Source organism: Hypanus sabinus, chromosome 7 (genome assembly GCF_030144855.1).
Source record: "Hypanus sabinus isolate sHypSab1 chromosome 7, sHypSab1.hap1, whole genome shotgun sequence".
Classification (NCBI taxonomy): Eukaryota; Metazoa; Chordata; class Chondrichthyes; order Myliobatiformes; family Dasyatidae; genus Hypanus; species Hypanus sabinus.
Genome location: NC_082712.1, coordinates 176,924,923 through 176,945,067, shown reverse-complemented (window position 1 = coordinate 176,945,067; position 20,145 = coordinate 176,924,923). Strand labels below are relative to the sequence as shown.

The following is a 20,145-nucleotide window of genomic DNA, read 5'->3' as shown; positions in this document are numbered from 1 at the left end:
ATAGAACAGTATAGCACAGGAATAGGCACTTTGGCCCACAATGTTGTGCCAAACCAATTAAACTAATAATCAAATGACCAACTAAACTAATCTGTTCTCCTTACACAATGTACATATCCTTCCATTTTTCTCCACATCCATCTGCCTATCTAAACATCTCTAAAAAGTGCCTGACGTATCTGCCTCAACCATCACTCCAGGCAGCACATTCCAGGCACCCACCACTCTGTAAAAAACTTCCCCTTCACATTTCCTTTGAAATTAACCCCTCCCACCTTGAATGCATACCCTGGAAAACATTGTCTATCAGTACTATCTGTGCCTCTCACTACTGGAGGCCATTCAGCCTACTGCATCCCTGCCAGCTCTCAAGAGAATAATCCTATTACTCCAACTCCTCCTGCCTGTCCCACGTTTCCCATTCTTGTTTTCTCTCTCTCACATTTCCATCAACTACCTCTTTCAGTTTTTGGCTCGAACAATTCCTATGGGTAATTTAGATCTATCGAGTCATAGAGCACTGCAACACAGAAACGGGCCTATTGGCCCACCTGGTCCAAGCTGAACTATTATTCTACCTAGTCCCATCGACCAGCACTTGGACCATAGCCCTCTAAACCCCTCTAGTCCATATACTTATCCAAACTTAAGAGTTGCAATCGAACCTACATCTACCACATTCCCATTCCACACTCACACCAAGTTTGAGTGAAGAAGCTTCCCCCTTAAACATTCTACCTTTCACCCTAAACTCATGACCTCCAGTTCTACACGAGGAAATCTACAGATGCTGGAAATTCAAGCTGCACACACAAAATGCTGGTGGAACACAGCAGGCCAGGCAGCATCTATAGGGAGAAGCGCTGTCGACGTTTCGGGCCGAGACCCTTCCAAAAGCCTCCAAACCTCCAGTTCTAGTAAACTCAGCCAGCTCCATCATGGGCAGTAGCATCCCCACCATTAAATACTGTACATCTTCGAAAAGCAACGTTTCAAGAAAGCAGCATCCATCTTTAAGAACCCCTATTACCCAGAACATGGCTTCTTATTGCAAACATCAGGGAGGAGTTACAGGAGCCAGAAGACGCACACTGAATGTTTTAGGAACAGCTTCTTCACCTCCACCATCAGACTTCTGAATGGACAATGAACTTATGAACACTACCTCTCTATTTTTTTCTCTTTTTGCTCTATTTTTAATTATATTTCTTATTGTAATTTATAGTACTTGGAAACATGGGGTCCCTCAGCTGTGGTTAGTAACTTATCTAGAAGAAAAACTCCGATCTCAAATCTCCGCTGCCTTGCAGCTGTACCCACTCGTGGGGAAGGCTTCGGGAGTAAACCCAGAGGAAAAGTCCGGAGCTGGAGTCCCCAAGGCAGTCCAACACTGAGTTCAACGCTGAACTGGCAACTCCTGCGATACCACTAGTGCCAAACTGTATCAGTCAGCTGCGCGGGGAACAGCTTGCTCTCTATATCACACTGCCCTGGCTTATGCATATAATATAGACAGGTAGAATGCAAAACCCATGGTCAACCCCGATCAATGGAAGCCTCAATTAATAGTACATTTTTAATGTATTGCAATGTACTGCAGCTGCAGAACAACGCATTTCTCAACATACATCAGTGATAATAAAACTGATTCTGATGTTGTTTCAGGCTTTTCACATGGTCACTATTACGAATGATCTCAGGGATACGTGGAACACAGGGATACAAACTCTCCACAATGTTTTGCATATGAAAGTATATGTTAATTTAACAGCACAATGTGGGCCAAATTGGACTAGACAAGTAGAGAGCTTGGTCAGCAGGGACAAGTAGGGCATGATTCTGTGCTGTATAACTTCGTACAGTTGTACCATAGCCTCTTTCCATTTCACTGGCTTGTCTACCTGTGCTGCCACCTTCAGGCTTCCTTGGAGTGGTACATCAAGCTCACTCTTCCTCAACACTACCCAGGACCTCACCATGCATTATGGTTGCTGTTGCTAAAGGAAGTTCTCTTTATAAAATCTCGTTGTGCTTAAACTGGCTGCCGCATTTCCTGAGCCACAGTAACAGGCCCTCCAGCCCAATAAGCCCACGCCACCCAATTACCAATCAACATACTAATGCATACATCTTTGGAATGTGGGAGGAAACACACTCAGTCAAAAGGAGAACATACAAACTGCAGTAGGAATTGAACTGAGGTTGCTAGCACTGTAATAGTGTTATGCTAACCACAACTCTACCTTGACATTCCAAAATATTAGGTTTATTTGTCACATGTACATCAAAATGTGTCGTTTGTGTCAAATCAGTGAGAATTGTACTGGGAACAGTTGATAAGCGTCACAATTTTTTTCATGCTGTCATAGCATGCCAACAACTTACTAACCCATATGTCTTTAGAATATGTGAAGAAACCGGAGCACCTGGAGGAAACTCACAGTCATTGCGAGAATGTACAAACTCATTACAGACACTGGCCGGCGTTGAACCCTGAGAGCTCACACTTTAAAGCATTATGCAAACCACTATGCTACCGTGAGGTCTGTATTAGTGCTCCAGAAATTTTTGCAAGACAAATTAGCAATTATATTTGAAAGAAAGTGTACTGCAATTAAAGCAACAGGTTTATTATAGAAACATTACCATGTGTTGCCAGAGACAGGGCATTCGATGCTTCAGCAACTGTTCAAAGATTTTAGCATACCTTTGGATTCTGCAAAGAAATCATATTGAAGTTACATTGAGTTGGTGGAAAGGAAGGCAAATGAAATGTTAGCATTCATTTTGAAAGGACTAGAATATAAAAGCAAGGAGGTAATGCTGAGGCTTTATAAAGCATTGGTTAAACTGCACTTAAGCATTGCAAGCAGTTATGAGTCCCTTACTAAGAAAGGATATGTTGGCATTGTAGAGGATCCAGAGGAGGTTTATAGGAATGGTCCTGGGAAGCAACTTGCTCTCCATTACCTACCATCCAGGCTTGTGTATCTAGACAGCTGGGTTGAAACATCCATGGTCAAGCCTGACTGACGGAGGCCTCCACCTCCTGAGGATGAAAGTGGGGTTGGAGTATTGATAATGGTTGGGATCACCTGTTTTGTAAAGACACTGCCCAGAAGGCGGCAATGGCAAACCACTTCTGTAGAAACATTAATCAAGAGCAAACATGGTCATAGGAAGACCATGATCACCCACATCATTCGACACAGCACACAATGAATGAACAAATGTATAAGGAGCATTTGGTGGCTATGGGCCTGTACTTGCTGGAGTTTAAAAGAATGGGGGGGGGGCGATTTCATTGAAACCTATCAAATATTGAAAGGTCTAGACAGAGTAGATGTGGAGAGGATGCTTCTTATAGTGGGGAGTCTAAGACCAGAATGCACAGCTTTTGGATAGATGGACATCCTATTAGAACAGAGCTGAAGAAGAATTCTTTAGCCAGAGGATGGTGAACCTGTGGAATTCATTGCCACTGGAGAAGGCAGGAGAATTGGGATGAGAGGGATAATAAATCAGCCATGATGGAACGGCGGAGTGAGACCCCAATGGCCTAATTCTGCTTCTATGTCTTATGTGCATTGAAATAAGACCATACGAAAGAGCCACATGTAGAGATTTAATATCATGTCAACTTGCATTTAAACAAATCACTTAACAAAGCAAAGCATCCCAAGGTGCTTCACATAGGAACAATTATCAAACAAAAACTGACACCAAGCCAAGATGAGATATTAATGTAGCTCTGGTTACCTCATTGTAGGAAGGATGTGGAAGCTTTAGAGACTACGTAGAGGAGATTTACCAGGATGCTACCTAGTTTAGAGAGCACGTCTCATGAGGATAGGCTATGTGAACTAGGGGTATTCTCTTTGGAGTGAGAGAGGGCAAGAGATGATTTGATCGAGATGTACAAGATGAAAAGAGGCATAGATAGAATGGGGAACCAGATACTTTTTCCCAGGGCAGAAATGGCTAATATAAGGAGCATAATTGTAAGGTGTTTGGAGGAAAGAATAATGGATACTTCAATGACACAAATGTGGGCAAATGCTGGAAATCCAGAGCAAGACACACAAAAAGCAGAATCACAATCAAAATCTGGTTTAATATCGCTGGCATATGTGGTGACTTTTTTTGCGGCATCAGTGCATTACAATACATAATAATAAAAGCTATAAATTACAATAAGAAATATGAGAAAATCTGCAGGTGCTGGAAATCCAAGCAATACACATGAAATGTTGGAGAAATTCAGCATGGAAAAAGAGTACAGTTGATGTTTTGGGCTTAGACCCTTCATCAGAACTAGGGGAAAAAAGTTGAAGAGTCAGAGTAAAAAAAATGGGGGAAGGGGAGGTGGAAACACAAGATAATAGGTGAAACCAGGAGGGGGGAGGGGAGAAGTAAAGAGTTGAGAAGTTGAGTCATGAAAGAAATACAGGGCTGGAGAAGTGGGGAAGTACAAAATGGAAGAGATGCAGTTAAGGGCAGCATTGATGGTGGAGGAAGGGAAGCTCTTTCTTTGAAAAAGGAGGACACCTTCATCTTTCTGGAATGAAAAACCTCATTTTGAGAACAGATGCAGCAGAGACGTAGGAATTGAGAGAAGGGGATGGCATTTTTACAAATAACAGGGTGGGAAGAGGTATAATCCAGGTAGTTATGAGCGTCAGTAGGTTTATAATGAACATCATTAGGTAAGCTGTCTCTAGAGATAGAGACAGAGAGAGATTGAGAAAGAGAAAGGAGGTGTTGGAAATGGACCAAGTAAATTTGAGGGCAGGGTGAAAGGTGGAGGCAAAGATGATGAAGTTGATGAGCTCTGCATAGGTGCAGAAAGCAGCACCAATGCAGTCATCGATGTAGCATAGGCAAAGTGGGGCATAGACACTATTGTAGGCTTGGAACATAGCCTGTTCCACGTAGCCAACAAAAAGCAGGCATAGCTGGGACCCATTTGCGTATTCTTGGCTACACCTTTTGCTTGAAGGAAGTGGGAGGAGCCAAAGGAGAAACTGAGAGTGAGAATAAGTTCCACCAGAGGACAGTGGTGGTGGAGAATTGGTTGGGTCTGATGTCTGGAAAGCAACTTGGTGGGGGATGGAGGTGTATAGGGACTGGACATCCATAGTGAAAATAAGATGTTTGGTGCCAGGGGACTTGAAATCATTGAAAATAAATTACAATAATTATATATTAAAAGAATAAATAGTGCAAAAATGAGGAGGAAAAATACTGCGGTAGGACATAATTTTGTGGCGACTAGAGGAAGTATAGGGGAATGTTAGAGGTAGGTATTTTTAAATTAGAGCGGTGGGTGAATGAAACATATTACAGGGGTAGAGACAGAGGCAGGTATGTTCTGCAGAAAGCTGTAAATGCAGCTAGATCCATCATGGGCATTAGCCTCCCCAGCATCCAGGACACTTTCAAAAGGTGATGGCCCAAAAAGGCAGCATTCATATATGAAGCCCTCCATCACCTAGGACGTGCCCTCTTCTCATTGCCACCATCAAGAAGGAGGTAAAGGAGCCTAAAAACACACACTCAACTTTCCAGGAACAGTTTCTTCCCCTCCACCATCAGACTTCTAAATGGATAATGAACCCATGAACACTACCTCAGTATTTTCCCCTCTCTTTTTGCATTACTTATTTAATTTAATTTTCTTTTTTATATGTCCTTATCATAATTTATAGTCTTTATTATATATTGCAATGCACTGCTGCTAAAAAACAACTAATTTCATGACATATGCCGTGATATTAAACCTGATTCTGATACATTAGGGACATTTAACAGACTCTTAGATAGGCACATGGATGATAGAAAAATGGAGGGTTATGTGGGAGAGAAGGGTTAGTTTAACCTTGGAATTGATTAAAATGTCAGCATAATATCGATGGGCTGAAGTGCCTGTACTGTGCTGTACCTTTCTATTTCTAAGATCATACACTTGTTCAGAAATGTAGGATGTAAATAACTCCTTAAAGGAAGAAGATGGAGATACGTAATGCTTCAGGGAGGGTATTCTGGAATTTGTGGCCTTCTCATACAAAGGTGAAGTAGCAGAAAGCAGCCATGAGCAAAGGTAAGATGGAAAAGTCTACAGAAAGTGGTGGTTATAGATCAGTCCATCACACCCAACGCCCTCCACACCACTGAGCACATTTACAAGAAACGCTGTCACAAGAAAGCAGTATCCATCAAAGACCCCACCATCTAGACCATACCATCTTCTCACTGCTACTATCAGGCAGGAGGTGCCACACTACCAGGTTCAAGAACAGTTATTACCCTACAATCATCAGGCTCCTGAACCGGACTGAACATCTTCAATCACCACGACACTGAACTGATTTCACAAGCTATAGTAACACACACAAGAAAATCTGCAGATACTGGAAATCCAAGTCAACACACACAAAATGCTGGAGGAACTCAGCAGGCCAGGCAGCATCTATGGAAAAGAGTAAACAGTTGACTTTTCGGACCAAGACCCTACACGGGACTGTAATGAAAGATGAGAAGTCAGATTAAGAAGGTGGGGAGAGGGGAGGAAGAAGTACAAAGTGGTTGGTAATATGTGAAACCAGGAGAGGGGGGAGGGGATTTCCAGTTTCTGCAGATTTTCTCGTCATTGTTGTGCCACAAACTACAGACTCTCTTTCAACAACTCTTTACAACTCGTGCTCAATATTATTTTTAACTGCACAGTTTGTCCTCTTTTGCACATTGGTTGTCTGTCAGTCTTTGCTTATGTATAGTTTCTTGTAAGTTCTATTGTATTTCTTTCTTTGTAAATATCTGCAAGAAAATTAATCTCAAAGCAGCATATGGTAACATATGCAATTTGGTAATAAACTTGCTTTGAACACCCCTTTGACATTGAACTTCTTCCTTCATAAACACTGGAAGCACCCTCGGTTTTTATTGAGATACAAATGAGACCTTTTATATCTCTCTGAACAGAAACTTGAACTTCAAGTTAACATCAAGTATACTGTCATTTGAGTGAACATATATACACCATCAAATGAAACAACATTTTCTGGACCACAGTGAACTCACAAAATGTACATCACACACAGCACATAAACAAAATACCATTGATAATAAGCGTAACATCCTGGGAAAGGTTTCACTGCTAGTGTAATGGTTTCGCTGTAGTTTCTCTGTAGTGTTTGGGTTATGGCTAGAGATAATGGGGGCTTTGGAATGTGCGCCAACCAGTGAGGGGAGTGTTTTTTCTTTCTTGTGTGCCCAAGAGCGAGGGATTCACAAGGTTTTGTTCGGCGGAAGATGGAGAGAGAAGATGCTGGAACGGAGAGGTCATAGACTGCAGGACGGAGTGGACGAGGAATGGGGCTGGGAGTCAACGACGCCCGGGGGAAATCGAAGGGGAACTAATGGACGGGAAAACTGTCAGCTCCAACATGCACGTTAGACTGTTTCATTAAAATGGGCCCTTTTCTTTTTGCTTTTCTTTACTAATCTCTAGTCAAATTAAGAATCATAAAGCTAAATCATTTAATTGGATATGGTGTACCGTTTGTTATTTCGTGGTACTGATTTGTAACAGGGGAACATCATGCAGCATCCACACAAACAAGATTTCACAAGCTTGGCAGGGTCGGTGACTGTCTTCCCCTATACTAATGCCACTGGCAGAACCTGAAGGTTACATAAGTTAATAAAATATAATTCAAAATTCATGTAGTGCACAGCACAGTTAAACTGTGAATGGTACAGTAAACAGCTATCTTATTGACGAGACCTCGGTAGAGGCAGGATATTCATTAGTCTCACAGCCTGAGGGAAGAATCTGTTACCCAATCTGGCAGTCCTAGTTCTGATGCTCCTGTATCTCCTTCCTGACAGTAGTGGGTCAGAGAGATTGTGGGATGGGTGATGGGGATCCTTCGGGCCCTTTATCTACAACACTCCCGGTAAATGTAACAAATAGAGGGGAGGGAGACTCCACTGTTTCACTGGGCGGCATTTCACTATCCTCTGTAGGGTCTAGCAGTCTGATGTTTTGCAGCTTCTGTATCACACAATGATGTGACCAGACAGAACACTCTCAACAGTTCTTCTGTAAAAAGTTGTTAAAATGGGGGCGGGGAGCTTTACATCTCATCCCAAAAGCAATCGCTAAAAAAAAATCTTGAAGTATAATGAAAAATGTAATATTGTGACTTATCAGAACTTCTCCTATTACCAGTGTAATGATGAAGAAAGCTTGTATACCTGGGTAAACACCTTCTGGCAAACCTGGATCAAGCGTCTTCTCCCTAAGCCAGTATTTCATTTAAAGCCCATTTAATTAATGCAGCCTCTTCCTCTTAATGAATGCTTGAACAGCAGCCAACACTCTAGGCTAAGAAAGAAACGACTTCTTTTTTGGGATTTCACCATTAATCAATAAATAACAGGCCATATTTATTGTCTATTCCTTAAATCACCATTTACAACTTGTAATGTGATCTAAGTGACTTTAACCATGGATGATCGTTGATGCCATACAGGGTGGTTTGAGTATCTCAGAAGCTGGTGATCTCCTAGGATGTTCAAGCACAACAGTCTCTAGAGCTTACAGAGAATGGTGCAAAAAATAAAGAAAAAACATTCAGTGAGCAGCAATTCTGTGGGTGAAAACGCCTTGTTAATGAGAGAAATCAGAGAAGAATGGCCAGACTGGTTCAAGCTAACAGGAAGGCGGCAGTAATTCAAATAACTACGCATTATAACAGTGGTGTGCAGAAGAGCATCTCTGAATGCTCAACACATCCTGTGTTAAAGCGGATGGGCTACAGCAGCAGAAGACCACAAATATACGCTCAGTAGCCACTTTATTAGGTACCACCTGTACCGAATAAAGTAGCCACTGAGTACATAATGTTATGAAAGGATTGGCATGAATGCAAATCATATAGAGTGAAGTTCAGGCGCACACACAGACACACACCCCACTAATTCATTGTTAAGACACATACGTATCCAGAGAATGCTCGTAAAATCCTGCCAGGTACTTCGGTGTTTCTAGTAGGACAACCAAAGCCCAGAAAGCATCCTCTTCCTGCATATTCATTAGGAGCATGGCTGCAATGTACGACATTCCTGGTGAAAGAAAAATCGTAAATCAAGTGAGTGCAGAATTCATTCAAAAGTTGCATGCAAAGTTCATCAAGTTATAGTGCATGAAACACAGAAACAGGCCCCTTGGCTCATCCAGCCTGTGACACACTAATTATTCTACCTAGTCCCATCAACCCCCACCTGGACCACAGCCTTCCACATGCCCCCAATCCATATACTAATCCTCCAAGAGGACCACAACCTTGTCATAGTTTGGAGGATTGCATACCTCAATGATGCAGAGAGCTATGTTGGCTAGAATCATGGCTTTACGCTTTGGCTCTTGGTATGGTCACCAATGCCAAACAGGTTCAAGGGCAGAGGCCAGACTAAGAACGGTCCACTGGTCTAAGAGTAAGACTGGTCAAAAAAATATTGTTATGGAAACAACAATGAAGAATCTGAGTGCGATGGTATTCTTCAGTCTCCACCGGGGACTTGCATTATTGACAGTAGTAAAAACAGAGAGGAAGCTATTGACATGATGAAGGAAGCCCTGAACACCACCAGAAACAGAGGACCTTCATTCCTCACTAAACACCAGCAGCATAGCAGGAAGTAACCAACACCATGTACTTATACAAACTTCTTTTAAGTGCTGTAATTGACCCCACATCCATCATTTGGCAGCTCACACTCTGAGTGAAGAATTTCCCCCTCAGTTAATTAATAAGTAAATAATGAAGAGAGTGATAGAAGGTAACATAAGAAGTCACCATCTCCTTCCCAGTCTGCAGACACTCAAGGCTGGATTTGATTTACTGCCTGCATGGTTATACCCTACTTTTTCAAAATTCTAACCACAGACCCAATCAAATTTAAATCTGAGTTTATTGTGATATGCATAAGTACATGCCTGCACAGCTTAATGACTGCAGCATCACAAGAGCACAGCATCAAACAAGCAGCATTCACAAAATGTAATTTATACTGAAACTATACATTGTTTTTTACAATAAAACACAATCAGCACAAAAAAGAAGTCAAGTCTATTCTAGCCCAAAGTGGTCCCAATGTTGTTATACTAAAGCAGTGATTAGGGTTGTTCCACTTGGTTCAAGGACCGAATGGTTGAAGGGAGCTAACTGTTCTTGAACCTGCTGTTGTGGGACTTCAGGCTTCTGTACCTGTACCTATATTGTTTCACAGTGGGGACGGTCGGTCTATATTGTGTCAGCAGTGGGGAGGGTCGGTCTACATTGAATCACAGTGGGGAGGGTCGGTCTACATTGTCTCACAGTGGGGAGGGTCGGTCTATATTGAGTCAAGGTAACTGTGAGGAGATTGTATGGCCTGGATGGTGGGGATCTTTGACAATGGAAAGCACCTTCTTAAGATAGCACCGCCTGCAGATACCACTAATGGTGGGAAGTGAGGTGCCCACGATGCATTGAGCAGAGTCCACTACCCCCGCAGCTTCTTGCATTCCTCAGCATTCAGATTGTCATACCAGATCAGTCAGAACACTCCTAACAGTACATCTAAAGGTTTGTTAGGAGTGTTTGGTGGCAAGCCAAGCCTCCAGAATATTGTAGGAAAGTAGAAGTGTAGTATCGTTACTGCTTTACTACTGATACCACAATATAGACCGACCCTCCCCACATATGATACACTGTAAACCAACCCTCCCCACTGCTGACACAATATAGACCGACCGTCCCCACTGTGAAACAATATAGACCGACCCTCCCCACTGTGAAACAATATAGACCGACCCTCCCCACTGAGATACAATATAGACCGACCCTCCCCACTGTGATACAATATAGACTGACCCTTCCCACAGCTGACACAATATAGACTGACCCTCCCCACTGTGATACAATATAGAGCGACCCTCCCCACTGTGAGACAATATAGATCGACCCTCCCCACGGCTGACACAATGTAGACCAACCCTCCTCACTGCTGACACAATGTAGAGCGACCCTCCCCACTGTGATACAATATAGACCGACCCTCCCCACTGTGATACAATATAGACCGACCCTCCCCACTGTGACACAATATAGACCGACCCTCCCCACTGTGATACAATATAGAGCGACCCTCCCCACTGTGATACAATATAGACCGACCCTCCCCACTGTGATACAATATAGAGCGACCCTCCCCACTGTGATACAATATAGACCGACCCTCCCCACTGTGACTCAATATAGACCAACCCTCCCCACTGTGAGACAATGTAGACCGACCATCCCCACTGTGACACAATATAGACCGACCCTCCCCACTGTGACTCAATATAGACCAACCCTCCCCACTGTGAGACAATGTAGACCGACCATCCCCACTGTGACACAATATAGACCGACCCTCCCCACTTTGATACAATATAGAGAGACCCTCCCCACTGTGACACAATATAGACCGACCCTCCCCACTGTCACTCAATATAGACCGACCCTCCCCACTGTGAGACAATATAGACCGACCCTCCCCACTGTGATTCAATGTAGACCGACCCTCCCCACTGCTGACACAATATAGACCGACCCTCCCCACTGCTGACACAATATAGACCGACCGTCCCCACTGTGAAACAATATAGACCGACCCTCCCCACTGAGATACAATATAGACCGACCCTCCCCACTGTGATACAATATAGACTGACCCTCCCCACAGCTGACACAATATAGACTGACCCTCCCCACTGTGATACAATATAGAGTGACCCTCCCCACTGTGAGACAATATAGACCGACCCTCCCCACTTTGATACAATATAGAGAGACCCTCCACACTGTGACACAATATAGACCGACCCTCCCCACTGTGACTCAATATAGACCGACCCTCCCCACTGTGAGACAATGTAGACCGACCCTCCCCACTGTGATTCAATGTAGACCGACCCACCCCACTGCTGACACAATATAGACCGACCCTCCCCACTGTGATACAATATAGACCGACCCTCCCCACTGTGACACAATATAGACCGACCCTCCCCACTGTGACACAATATAGACCGACCCTCCCCACTGTGATACAATGTAGACCGACCCTCCCCACTGCTGACACAATATAGACCGACCCTCCCCACTGTGACACAATATAGACCGACCCTCCCCACTGTGATACAATATAGACCGACCCTCCCCACTGTGACACAATATAGACCGACCCTCCCCACTGTGATACAATATAGACCGACCCTACCCACTGTGATACAATATAGACCAACCCTCCCCACTGTGACACAATATAGACCGACTCTCCCCACTGTGATACAATATAGACCGACCCTCCCCACTGTGAGACAATATAGACCGACCCTCGCCACTGTGATACAATGTAGATCGACCCTCCCACCTGCTGACACAATATAGACCGACCCTCCCCACAGTGATACAATGTAGACCAACCCTCCTCACTGTGATACAGTATAGACCGACCCTCCCCACTGTGACACAATATAGACCGACCCTCCCCACTGTGAGACAATATAGACTGACCCTCCCCACTGTGATACAATATAGACCGACCCTCCCCACTGTGATTCAATGTAGACCGACCCTCCCCACTGCTGACACAATATAGACCGACCCTCACCACTGTGATACAGTATAGACCGACCCTCACCACTGTGAGACAATATAGAGTGACCCTCCCCACTGTGATACAATATAGACCGACCCTCCCCACTGCTGACACAATATGGACCGACCCTCCCCACTGTGATACAATATAGACCGACCCTCCCCACTGCGATACAACATAGACCGACCCTCCCCACTGTGATACAATATAGACTGACCCTCCCCACTGTGATACAAAGTAGACCGACCCTCCCCACTGTGATACAATGTAGACCGACCATCCCCACTGTGACACAATATAGACTGACCTTCCCCACTGTGACACAATATAGACCGACCCTCCCCACTGTGACACAATATAGACCGACCCTCCCCACTGTGATACAATATAGACCGACCCTCCCCACTGTGATACAATGTAGACCGACCCTCCTCACTGTGACACAATATAGACCGACCCTCCCCACTGTGATACAATATAGACCGACCCTCCCCACTGTGACACCATATAGACCGACCCTCCCCACTGTGATACAATATAGACCGACCCTCCCCACTGCCGACACAATATAGACCGACCCTCCCCACTGCCGACACAATATAGACCGACCCTCCCCACTGCTGACACAATATGGACTGACCCTCCCCACTGTGATACAATATAGACCGACCCTCCCCACTGTGACACAATATAGACCGACCCTCCCCACTGTGATACAATATAGACCGACCCTCCCCACTGCCGACACAATATAGACCGACCCTACCCACTGCCGACACAATATAGACCGACCCTCCCCACTGCTGACACAATATGGACTGACCCTCCCCACTGTGATACAATATAGACTGTCCCTCCCCACTTTGATACAATATAGAGAGACCCTCCTCACTGTGACACAATATAGACCGACCCTCCCCACTGTGATACAATATAGACTGACCCTCCCCACTGTGACACAATATAGACCGACCCTCCCCACTGCTGACACAATATAGACCGACCCTCCCCACTGTGATACAATATAGACTGACCCTCCCCACTTTGATACAATATAGAGAGACACTCCTCACTGTGACACAATATAGACCGACCCTCCCCACTGTGATACAATGTAGACCGACCCTGCCCACTGTGATACAATATAGACCGACCCTCCCCACTTTGATACAATATAGACTGACCCTCCCCACTGTGACACAATATAGACCGACCCTCCCCACTGCTGACACAATATAGACCGACCCTCCCCACTGTGAGACAATATAGACCGACCCTCCCCACTGTAAGACAATATAGACTGACCCTCTCCACTGCTGACACAATATAGACCGACCCTCCCCACTGCCGACACAATATAGACCGACCCTCCCCACTGCCGACACAATATAGACCGACCCTCCCCACTGCTGACACAATATGGACTGACCCTCCCCACTGTGATACAATATAGACTGTCCCTCCCCACTTTGATACAATATAGAGAGACCCTCCTCACTGTGACACAATATAGACCGACCCTCCCCACTGTGATACAATATAGACTGACCCTCCCCACTGTGATACAATATAGACTGACCCTCCCCACTTTGATACAATATAGAGAGACACTCCTCACTGTGACACAATATAGACCGACCCTCCCCACTGTGATACAATGTAGACCGACCCTGCCCACTGTGATACAATATAGACCGACCCTCCCCACTTTGATACAATATAGACTGACCCTCCCCACTGTGACACAATATAGACCGACCCTCCCCACTGCTGACACAATATAGACCGACCCTCCCCACTGTGAGACAATATAGACCGACCCTCCCCACTGTAAGACAATATAGACTGACCCTCTCCACTGCTGACACAATATAGACCGACCCTCCCCACTGCCGACACAATATAGACCGACCCTCCCCACTGCCGACACAATATAGACCGACCCTCCCCACTGCTGACACAATATGGACTGACCCTCCCCACTGTGATACAATATAGACTGTCCCTCCCCACTTTGATACAATATAGAGAGACCCTCCTCACTGTGACACAATATAGACCGACCCTCCCCACTGTGATACAATATAGACTGACCCTCCCCACTGTGACACAATATAGACCGACCCTCCCCACTGCTGACACAATATAGACCGACCCTCCCCACTGTGATACAATATAGACTGACCCTCCCCACTTTGATACAATATAGAGAGACACTCCTCACTGTGACACAATATAGACCGACCCTCCCCACTGTGATACAATGTAGACCGACCCTGCCCACTGTGATACAATATAGACCGACCCTCCCCACTTTGATACAATATAGACTGACCCTCCCCACTGTGACACAATATAGACCGACCCTCCCCACTGCTGACACAATATAGACCGACCCTCCCCACTGTGAGACAATATAGACCGACCCTCCCCACTGTGAGACAATATAGACTGACCCTCTCCACTGCTGACACAATATAGACCAACCATCCCCACTGTGAGACAATACAGACCGACCCTCCTCACTGTGACACAATATAGACCGACCCTCCCCACTGTGATACAATGTAGACCGACCCTCCCCACTGTGATACAATGTAGACCGACCCTCCCCACTGTGATACAATATAGACCGACACTCCCCACTGTGAGACAATATAGACCGACCCTCCCCACTGTGAGACAATGTAGACCGACCCTCCCCACTGCTGACACAATATAGACCGACCCTCCCCACTGATACAATATTGACCGACCCTCCCCACTGTGATACAATATAGACCGACCCTCCCCACTGTGATACAATATAGACCGACCCTCCCCACTGTGACTCAATATAGACCGACCCTCCCCACTGTGATACAATATAGACCGACCCTCCCCACTGTGACACAATGTAGACTGACCCTCCCCACTGTGATACAATGTAGACCATGTCAGCAGTGGGGAGGGTCGGTCTACATTGTATCACAGTGGGTAGGGTCAGTCTACATTGTGTCACAGTGGGGAGGGTCGGTCTATATTGTATCACAGTGGGGAGGGTCGGTCTATATTGAGTCACAGTGGGGAGGGTCAGTCTACATTGTGTCAGCAGTGGGGAGGGTCGGTCTATATTGTCACAGTGGGGAGGGTCAGTCTACATTGTATCACAGTGGGTAGGGTCGGTCTATATTGAGTCACAGTGGGGAGGGTCGGTCTACATTGTATCACAGTGGGGAGCGTCGGTCTACATTGTATCACAGTGGGGAGGGTCGGTCAATATTGTATCAGTGGGGAGGGTCGGTCTATATTGTGTCAGCAGTGGGGAGGGTCGGTCTACATTGTCTCACAGTGGGGAGGGTCGGTCTATATTGTCTCACAGTGGGGAGGGTCGGTCTATATTGTATCACAGTGGGGAGGGTTGGTCTATATTGTCACAGTGGGGAGGGTCAGTCTACATTGTATCACAGTGGGGAGGGTCGGTCTACATTGTCTCACAGTGGGGAGGGTCGGTCTATATTGAGTCACAGTGGGGAGGGTCAGTCTACATTGTATCACAGTGGGGAGGGTCGGTCTATATTGTATCACAGTGGGGAGGGTCGGTCTACATCGTGTCAGCAGTGGGGAGGGTCGATGTAGACCGACCCTCCCCACTGTGATACAATGTAGACCGACCCTCCCCACTGCTGACACAATATAGACCGACCCTCCCCACTGTGATATAATATAGACCAACCCGCCCCACTGTGATACAATATAGACCGACCCTCCCCACTGTGATACAATGTAGACCGACGCTCCACACTGTGATACAATGTAGACCGACCCTCCCCACTGTGACTCAATATAGACCGACCCTACCCACTGTGATACAATGTAGACTGACCCTCCCCACTGTGACAATATAGACCGACCCTCCCCACTGTGATACAATATAGACCGACCCTCCCCACTGTGACACAATGTAGACTGACCCTACCCACTGTGATACAATGTAGACCGACCCTCCCCACTGCTGACACAATATAGACCGACCCTCCCCACTGTGATACAATATAGACTGACCCTCCCCACTGCTGACACAATATAGACTGACCCTCCCCACTGTGATACAATATAGACAGACCCTCCCCACTGTGAGACAATATAGAGCGACCCTCCCCACTGTGACACAATATAGTGCGACCCTCCCCACTGTGATACAATATAGACAGACCCTCCCCACTGTGAGACAATATAGAGCGACCCTCCCCACTGCTGACACACTATAGACTGACCCTCCCCACTGTGATACAATATAGACCGACCCTCCCCACTGTGAGACAATATAGAGCGACCCTCCCCACTGTGACACAATATAGTGCGACCCTCCCCACTGTGATACAATATAGAGCGACCCTCCCCACTGCTGACACAATATAGACTGACCCTCCCCACTGTGATACAATATAGACAGACCCTCCCCACTGTGAGACAATATAGACAGACCCTCCCCACTGTGAGACAATATAGACCGACCCTCCCCACTGTGAGACAATATAGACCGACCCTCCCCACTGTGATACAATGTAGACCGACCCTCCCCACTGTGATACAATGTAGACCGACCCGCCCCACTGTGATACAATATAGACCGACCCTCCCCACTGTGATACAATATAGAGCGACCCTCCCCACTGTGAAACAATATAGACTGACCCTCCCCACTGCTGACACAATATAGACTGACCCTCCCCACTGTGATACAATATAGACCGACCTCTCCCCACTGTGATACAATATAGAACGACCCTCCCCACTGCTGACACAATTTAGACCGACCCTCCCCACTGTGAGACAATATAGACCGACCCTCCCCACTGCTCACACAATATAGACCGACCCTCCCCACTGCTCACACAATATAGACCGACCCTCCCCACTGCTCACACAATATAGACCGACCCTCTCCACTGCTCACACAATATAGACTGACCCTCCCCACTGCTCACACAATATAGACCGATCCTCCTCACTGTGATACAATGTAGACCGACCCTCCCCACTGTGATAGAATATAGACCGACCCTCCCCACTGCTCACACAATATAGACCGACCCTCCCCACTGTGACTCAATATAGACCGACCTTCCCCACTGTGATACAATATAGACCAACCCTCCCCACTGTGACACAATATAGAGCGACCCTCCTCACTGTGAGACAATGTAGACCGACCCTCCCCACTGTGATACAATGTAGACCGACCCTCCCCACTGTGATACAATATAGACCGACCCTCCCCACTGTGATACAATGCAGACCGACCCTCCCCACTGTGATACAATGCAGACCGACCCTCCCCACTGTGATACAATATAGACCGACCCTTCCCACTGTGATACAATGCAGACCGACCCTCCCCACTGTGATACAATATAGACCGACCCTCCCCACTGTGACACAATATAGACCGACCTTCCCCACTGTGATACAATGTAGACCGACCCTCCCCACTGTGATACAATATAGACCGACCCTCCCCACTGTGATACAATGCAGACCGACCCTCCCCACTGTGATACAATATAGACCGACCCTCCCCACTGTGATACAATGCAGACCGACCCTCCCCACTGTGATACAATATAGACCGACCCTCCCCACTGTGACACAATATAGACCGACCTTCCCCACTGTGATACAATGTAGACCGACCCTCCCCACTGTGACACAATGTAGACCGACCCTCCTCACTGTGAGACAATGTAGACCGACCCTCCCCACTGTGATACAATGTAGACCGACCCTCCCCACTGTGATACCGACCCTCCCCACTGTGATACAATGCAGACCGACCCTCCCCACTGTGATACAATGCAGACCGACCCTCCCCACTGTGATACAATCTAGACCGACCCTCCCCACTGTGATACAATGCAGACCGACCCTCCCCACTGTGATACAATACAGACCGACCCTCCTCACTGTGGGACAATACAGACCGACCCTCCCCACTGTGATACAATGCAGACCGACCCTCCCCACTGTGACACAATGCAGACCGACCCTCCCCACTGTGATACAATGCAGACCGACCCTCCCCACTGTGACACAATATAGACCGACCCTCCCCACTGTGACACAATGTAGACCGACCCTCCCCACTGTGACTCAATGTAGACCGACCCTCCCCACTGTGACTCAATGTAGACCGACCCTCCCCACTGTGACACAATATAGACCGACCCTCCCCACTGTGATACAATATAGACCGACCCTCCCCACTGCTGACACAATATAGACCGACCCTCCCCACTGTGAGACAATACAGACCGACCCTCCCCACTGTGGTACAATATAGACCGACCCTCCCCACTGTGACTCAATTTAGACCGACCCTCCCCACTGTGATACACTATAGACCGACCCTCCCCACTGTGACACAATATAGACCGACCCTCCCCACTGCTGACACAATATAGACCGACCCTCCCCACTGCTGACACAATATAGACCGACCCTCCTCACTGTGATACAATATAGACCGACCCTCCCCACTGTGATACAATATAGACCGACCCTCCCCACTGTGATACAATATAGACCGACCCTCCCCACTGTGACACAATATAGACCGACCCTCCCCACTGCTGACACAATATAGACCGACCCTCCCCACTGTGATACAATGTAGACCGACCCTCCCCACTGTGATACAATATAGACCGACCCTCCCCACTGTGATACAATATAGACCGACCCTCCCCACTGTGACACAATATAGACCGACCCTCCCCACTGTGATACAATATAGACCGACCCTCCCCACTGTGATACAATGTAGACCGACCCTCCCCACTGTGATACAATATAGACCGACCCTCCCCACTGTGATACAATGTAGACCGACCCTCCCCACTGTGATACAATATAGACCGACCGTCCCCACTGTGAGACAATGTAGACCGACCCTCCCCACTGTGATACAATATAGACCGACCCTCCCCACTGTGATACAATATAGACCGACTCTCCCCACTGCTGACACAATATAGACCGACCCTCCCCACTGTGATACAATGTAGACTGACCCTCCCCACTGTGACAATATAGACCGACCCTCCCCACTGTGATACAATATAGACCGACCCTCCCCACTGTGACACAATGTAGACTGACCCTACCCACTGTGATACAATGTAGACCGACCCTCCCCACTGTGATACAATGTAGACCGACCCTCCCCACTGCTGACACAATATAGACCGACCCTCCCCACTGTGATACAATATAGACTGACCCTCCCCACTGCTGACACAATATAGACTGACCCTCCCCACTGTGATACAATATAGACAGACCCTCCCCACTGTGAGACAATATAGAGCGACCCTCCCCACTGTGACACAATATAGTGCGACCCTCCCCACTGTGATACAATATAGAGTGACCCTCCCCACTGTGATACAATATAGAGCGACCCTCCCC

The 20,145-nt window shown here is 46.7% G+C and overlaps 1 protein-coding gene across 1 annotated transcript in view; it reads right to left on the bottom strand.

Moving 5' to 3' along the window:
- The window catches only part of si:ch211-266k8.4 (carabin), a 165,264-nt gene that overhangs the window by 108,151 nt on the left and 36,968 nt on the right, over positions 1–20,145 (bottom strand). The window contains exons 6-7 of the mRNA XM_059974000.1: positions 9,006–9,129; positions 2,647–2,716 (exon numbers count right to left, since the gene is read on the bottom strand). Coding sequence (XP_059829983.1) covers positions 2,647–2,716; positions 9,006–9,129 — 194 coding nt within the window. The remainder of the gene's footprint in view (positions 1–2,646; positions 2,717–9,005; positions 9,130–20,145) is intronic.